This window comes from Lupinus angustifolius, chromosome LG05 (assembly GCF_001865875.1).
Source record: "Lupinus angustifolius cultivar Tanjil chromosome LG05, LupAngTanjil_v1.0, whole genome shotgun sequence".
Taxonomy (NCBI): Eukaryota; Viridiplantae; Streptophyta; class Magnoliopsida; order Fabales; family Fabaceae; genus Lupinus; species Lupinus angustifolius.
Genome location: NC_032013.1, coordinates 19,618,264 through 19,625,897, shown reverse-complemented (window position 1 = coordinate 19,625,897; position 7,634 = coordinate 19,618,264). Strand labels below are relative to the sequence as shown.

At 30.9% G+C, this 7,634-nt stretch overlaps 1 protein-coding gene across 1 annotated transcript; it reads right to left on the bottom strand.

The window, feature by feature from the left end:
• Nucleotides 4,976-6,298, bottom strand: LOC109347306 (aspartic proteinase CDR1-like). Its single transcript, XM_019587053.1, has one exon. It carries the CDS (start codon nucleotides 6,296-6,298, stop codon nucleotides 4,976-4,978), a length of 1,323 nt encoding a protein of 440 aa, XP_019442598.1.

The following is a 7,634-nucleotide window of genomic DNA, read 5'->3' as shown; positions in this document are numbered from 1 at the left end:
TAGTCTGGTCAAGTAGCTCACAACTAGCTTTAGTGAGTCAACACCAAGCAGTAGACTAAGTTGCTTGGTCATGGACCAAACCCATGGTGAAGGGTTTAGTGCGCCTGACGTGGACAAACAGGTGAGGCAGGCGGTACCCTGGTTTGCCTATAAATAAGGCCCATTTCCATCCATTTAAAAATATCTCATACACTTGAAAATCACTCCATTTTTCATTCTTCTTCTTCACTTCTTCTCTCTAGACATTGTAGCCTCGGTTCTAAGCTTGTTCTAGGTAAGTTCTTGTAAATTTTACGTAGAATTCAAAAGGAGAAAGGAGATGGCAAATGTGATACAAAAATATAATTTTGTAATCTCATTTGGTTCCAAAAGCATCTCATACTTGAGAGATGGCTCAAGCTCCTAAACATTGATTTGGATTATGGTGTAATGTTATTTCTTCTCTTATTTTTTATTATCTTTTGAAATCAATACATGCAAGTTATTACTTTTTGGTTAAGTTTTGATTTTTTATGAAGTTCTTAACGTGGTTTTAGCTTGATCACCTAAAACTTAATTTAAAGATCCAAAAATGATTCTTTTTAAAATGTTGACAAGTAAACTAAAAAGTATAACCTATACCTTAGTTCACCTTCCACTTCAAACATCTATTTTAAGCAACTTATGTTCAAGGCTAAATGATGTTAATAGAGCCTGAAGTAGGGTGTGACAACCTACTCCGACGAGTGGCACTTAACTATCATTTACTGTATTTCATAAGGTTTGATAATCATCTTATCACTCTATGACACTAGAAGAAGGATTTAGAAATGATGTGTGGAATTAACCAAAAGTATAACACATAACTTGTTAATGTTTTTCAAAACCATTTGGAGTTTAGAAATAATTCTATATTTCAAACCAATTTTCTCCTCAAGAATTTGTAAATAGTTAGTTCTTTACTTTTTCATATTTCTTAGTTCATAAATCACAAAAACAATTTTATGTGTTATTTTATTACTTTTGATAAAATATACAAAGTATGAGTACATTTCTATTAGGCAATTCCTTGTGGTTTGACATAACCCTATACTATACTATAACTGAATCTTAAAAGAGATGCAAATGTAAAATAGTAAAGTGTTAACTTATAAATTTTATTTGTTGACAAGGAAAAGAAACCTTGAATCAAAGTGCAATTTAATTGGTAAATTGTATCTTTGTGAAAATAAAAAATACACAATCATAATGAGTGATCTAACTACTAACTTTTATTTTCTGTCATTTATTTTCCGCAACAAACATTTATTTTCTGTCATTTAAATTCTGCAACTAACTATTTATTGTTTTATTTATTTATTTTTTACCAACCTTCCATAAGGAAGTAGTTCGGTTAATAAAGGAAAATGAAAATAAATATCACTCATTATCACTTATGTTAATTTGGCTAAATTCATACTATTAAATCGATGTTGGAATTTATTCGAACAAAGCTGATATGGTATGAAGTTATTATTAATTCAATAAAACTAAGTTTTTGATCAAACAGAATATTCTTGAAACCATTATAGTGGCATTGGAATTTATTCCAACAAAGCCGAGATGGCGAGCAAAGAATAAACAAGTAAATAAATAAAAATCAGAAATTTGATTAAAAATAATAACATCGAGAAAAAAACGCTTTCAACATGCATCCCTGGCACCTCCGTCGTTGTTACTGGTACTAATTTGCGCGCTCCGAACTATGGACTTGACGCTAAGAGTGGTGGTGGAAAGTGTAATCAACGGAAGCAACACTTTGTGGTTCCCATTGAAACGTTTGAGAAGATTGCAATCTGGAATGCTGGTAACATGGAAATATATACAAGGGAGATGCTCAATAACTTCTTTAGTTCCAATTGGAATTTCAGATAGTGGTACTACCACTGTGAAGGTATAAGACTAGAATATTCCCCATGTTTTATACTCAGTGACTATCCCTTTTAATTTTATCTTTTTTCCTAAAGTTGCAATGTTTTTTTATGTCTTAGAATTTACATAGTTGCATTGGATTTTGGCACCTCTAAAGTGTACTTCGGAAATTTAGAGAATGAAGTGAATACATGTATTCTTCAGTTGTGTTGTTCTATGTTTGGAAGGTTGAAGATCTGCAAGTGGGGCTTACCGTAAATCTCAAGAATCAAGAAGGAACTCTTGAGTTGATTCTCTTAGATTATTGATGTAAAGTTGGAGATTTATCTATAAAGTTGATTGGTGGAGCAGCCTGACTTTACCAAGTTTAAGCAATGTTCTTATGCCATGGTTTATAAGGAACAATTGAAGTTACTTTTCCAATAAATATTTATGTTCTTTGCAGACTAGTAGATGTTTTTAAGGGAATATAGCATATACAGTTGAAGAGGTCATTTCTCATAAAATAAGAGAAGGGATAACCCAACTTGACACTTTACTTCAATCTCTTCCAAAGACAGTCTCATTAGATGAAACTATTGTCCTAAACGTTTCATTCGTCGGCAATTCTGTGCTGACTAATTCTTCATTCGTCGGCAATTCTGTGCTGACTAATTCTTCATTCGTATTGAGCACTGAATCATGTATATTTATCATATAGATTTTATTTATTTATGAGACTTCTTGCTCAAAAGGATTTATTATATGCATCATTCTTTGTAGGTTAAAGCTACTTGATTTCATTAATATAAGTATCTAGATTAATCTACAGATTTATTATTTATCATTTTCATAGCTTGTGTATCTTTATTTTAATTTACGTATGCAGGAAGAGGTGATTTTCAGAATTAATGTGGACAATAGTCATGAGGAATATGTTAGGGATCAATTGAATTTGGGATTGGTCTCATATGGCATTGATGTGCATTGTTTGACAGGACAAATTAAGCTACAACTTTGCAAGATGATTGCCTCAAGTTCCTCTTTTCTTGTACATATTTTTATATGCTTGTTTACTGAATCTATCTTATTGGAATCTCTTTTATTACATGATTATGTTGAATACTCAATAGTTATGCTTGTAAGGTCAGAGTTGGAATTGAATCTCTTTCAATTCTGTTATACTACCTTGGTTATTTATAATGAAATTTTATTATTGCTAAAAATATTTGTATTTAATATTGTATATATGAAGAAGATCTTGCTCCTGACGTTGACATGGTTTTGATGAAGACGTCACATAAATAAGAAAAGGAAGAATACTTATGAAGATAAAGCTTCAAGGAAATTAGAGTCTAAGTCTATAGATATTTCTATCATTATACTCTAAAAATACAATTAGTAGTAATGCTCAAAACGTATTTTAAAATGAAAATTGAAATTACAAGTATAAATGAAAACAATTTTCAAAATATTGTGTAACATGTTATTGGATCTAAGTAACAAGTTATTGTGACTCAGTAACAAGTTACCAGAACTAAGTAACAAGTAACATGAGTGAGAAATTAGTTATCCAACAAAAACTGAATAGGGTAATCGATTACTCCATTTGAGTAACCGATTACAGGGTTACAATATATTTGAGTAATCGATTACACACTAGGGTAATCAATTACTCAATTGAACAGAATGATTGGGTAATCAATTACATCCTTTGCGTAATCGATTACACTATGTGATAATCAATTACTCAGTTGGGCATAATGTTTGGGTAATCGATTACGTCGATGCTGTAATCGATTACTGACAGTTGTTACACCAGATTTTTCAGATTCAAACTACACAGCTTTTACCCCAAATGAAATAGTTTCATTCCAATCAAATCATATCCTTTCATAGAGGTGTTATGGATAATTGGAAAGCCTATTTAAAGGCATTGAGAATTTAAAAACACTAACTCACACACACAATCTAAATTTTCTGAAACACTTTTTATGAACTTGTTCTTACCTTTCAAATTAATTTTTTTGAAGTTACTTTAAGTGTAGTTTCAAAGACTTTCAAACCTTCTGAGCATTATTACTAGTGTATAAAGAGTTATCGGATTACAAGAGATCATAATGTTCAAATCTTGTAAAGGGAGTCCTTGCCATTGTTAAAGTTTTCTTCATTAAAATTGTTGAAGTACTTTCTTTCACAAGGGTGTGATAAGAAGAGGAATAAAGTCACTTGGAAAGGTTATTTTCCAAAGAGTGACATAGGTATTAGAGAGTGAGTAAGATACAAGGAAGTCTCGGTGTGAGAATTTATAATTACTACTCTTAATATTTAGTGAAGAAATCTTTTGTGCTACAAGAGTACTTGATGTAACATTCAATGGACAAGAAGGTGAACCAATATAAATATCTAAGTATTCTTTTCTCTTTTATCTCCTTAAATTTACTTGATATTTTTCTGCATAACTTTTATGCTGCTACTAACTCTGTAAATTGCAGATAAATCGATCATAGATTTAAGTCAACTAATTCACTCATCTTAGTTGTCATCTCATTCATATAGTATATTTAAATAATAACTACAAATTAATGAGATTAAATTATGAAATTAAATTGAGGTTGAAATCTTCTAGAAACATATAATAGTTATTTTTTAGCATGTCTCCATATATTATTTCAAGTAGTTGAGGTTGAAAATCTCCACAATTAAAATTCTCAAGTAGTGGAGGTTTAAAGCCTCCATGTAAACATTACAAATACCTCTTCAAAAAGTGGAGGTTAAACCATTACAAATATGTAGATATCACAGGTTTTCTAAAACCTCCACTAAACGCTTCTATATGTCATAACTGTGGAAGTTTTTGAAACATCTGCTAATTATATTATGGAGGTTAAAAACTTCTGTTAATCGCATAAAAAACCTCCACTATATACAAAATCTCTTGTATTGTAATTAAATAAAAAAATTATAAAAACAAAATTATATTATTTGGTATAAATTTGTTGGACAAAAATATGAAGAAAGAGGGTTTTATATGGGACATAGGATCTCTGTTTGTAGAAACGTTAGAGAATTCTTCAAATACATAATAGATAAAACCATTTACCCCTTAATTCTTGGTACAGTCAGTGGGAAGAAAAGAAACCTTTTTCCCTTCAAGATCATACTCCACTTGAAAGTCAATCTGTGCCACATTTCCAAGAATAGAAATTCCATCTTGAGTGTTAGGTAATACCGCCAGACAAATCAAGTTGTTGTAAGGAATAAACAGGTTCTTAGGGTTCAGTGGCACATTTGCACCCTTAAAATGAAAAATGAAGTTAGTGAAATTCATATTATTCACATAGCTAAAACAAAAGTTTAAAGGTTTTGGTGGATTTTGTATTGGCTCAACACCCATGACTTTCTTAACCAAGGTTACAAAACCATTGTAAAAACTTGGTTCAAGAAAAGTTAAAGTGGTGCCTGAATCAATGATTATGTTGCCATGAGTATGACCTATTTGCTCCACACACTCTTTTCCAACTGTGATACCTTTAAGGCAAAGATAGTAAAAGGTTGGTGAAGAAGATTTTATTATTAAGGGAGTGGACACAACCCCATTTCCTGATATAGTTGCATGGTTCCCAAATTTCAATTTACTATTGGTGGTTGAAGAGAAAGGAACAAGACAATATGAGAATTTGTGACCAATTTCATGCCCTAGTTGTGAAACTAGTGATAATGGTCCTGCTCCAAGACCAACTATTCCTGTGGCTTTGTGACCTATTCCAAAGGTTCCAATGTTGTTATGTCCACATCCAAATATAGACTTAGGAAATTTTACACCTTTTCTTCTGGTATTGGTATCAAACTTGATTGAATCAATAGCCAAATTTCCATTGGTGAATGAATTGTCGCCATATAAGTAAGTGTATTTGCACTCACCTGAATTTCCACATTCATGCCAATCCTCTTGGAGTCTTGTGCAATGTTTTGAGTGACATGGTATACTTCTGAATGTGGAAGATTTTCTTGGATTAAACAATGGGGTATTTTGCGGAAAACACTTAGTCTTTTTACATGGGGCACATTGTACCCAAGTAAGGTCACTTCCTGTGTCAGCAACAACAAGCCTTTCAACAGGAGGGGTACCAATATAGATTCTCATTAGGTACTCACCGTTGTCTAGAATTATAATAGATTCGGGTATTGGTTTGTGATTTTCATTCGTGAAAGAGAGTTGAACTCGATTAAATCGAGTAATGGAGCGCATTGCAGCACTCTTTATGAGTTGTGATGGGGTCATTGAAGAATTGTAGAAGGGTGACAATGGTGAGTCGCGATGAATAAGATCAATGATAAAACCGCTTAGATTTTCGTTGGCTTTAGCAAAGGATACAATAGAAGGTGAACATAGGGCAAAACAAAAGAAGAATACAAGAGAATTCATGTTTGAGGAAACACACAAGGAATAAACCAAGAACTATAGGTTGGATAAAAAGTACAAGAGAGAAATGGAAGAATGAAGAGAGCTTCAATTTATAGGTATTATATAAGTTTATGTTTGTCTGTTTTTCCAATGATTCAAGAAGTATAAATTAAATTTGAAATCATTAGATATGATAAATGGTTGAGATCATGATAACTTAATTGTTAAACCTATATCAATATTTAATTTAAATTCATGAACTATAGCTTGCACTTTTGAGAAGCCTCGCCCTTCTAAACAATAACTAATATTTCCAATATATTAAGTAAAATATTTAATGCAAAATAAACTTTTACATTTTTAATCATGATACTTTACAGGTCACTTAGTTTGTAATCCTTATTCTTGATATTTTTTGCCCTATTGAATACTCACCACTTTCACTAACTAACTTAAATCAAGTCCCATGACGTGTCATGACAAAATCCATACTTGTATTATTATAAGAATATAATATATGTATTTATTTATCATTTATTTTGTATTACTTTTTTTAAGAATCAATGGTGATAAAATATGAATTGTAATAATAAAATAATAGTATATAAAATTCATAAACTTTTAGTGCATATATTTTTTCTTCATATAATAATGTCATAGTTAAAAAACTCAACTCTTCACCATTTTAGTTGCTATCTTTTTTAGTTGTCAATGGTCACAATTTTGGCTGCCTCAAGCTCCCAAAGGCTCGCGTCTATTAAAATATTGGAATAATTAACTACATAACATCCGAATCTGCCTCCTCTTAGTTAGAATCAAAAAAAATTATACTCACTATTCTTTATCCTTGTCATTTATAAGAAGCAATTAGCTTATTAAAAATTCTAATAACATATGTTTAATGTAAATTAATTTATTATTTCTCGGCAAATGGAATAATTCATATCAAGTGTTGGTTTAATGGTGTAAGATTTACTAGATTCCCAGAAAAATCAAAAGGTCAATGGTTTGATTTCTATGAGCGAAACTTGTTGAGAGGAGTAATCACACATTCCAAAATAGATTAGTTCATTACTTAAAAATGTGAGAAAATATCTTTGATAATACCAAAAAAATCAAAAGAATGCATATAGAATACTCCTGTAATTGTATTTTTGTCCTATATAAAGATTCTCTATCATGTCATTTCTAGAAGGTTGCACGTCTTCTATTTTATAATTTGTGTCTTTTCATATGCCACTTGTATTGATTGGTTGTTGAAAAATATTTAAATTAAAAGTTTAATAATTAAGTGTTTTTCTAATCCATCATAACAAATGACACATGAAGTGTGACAACTTGAAGATATGATACCCAC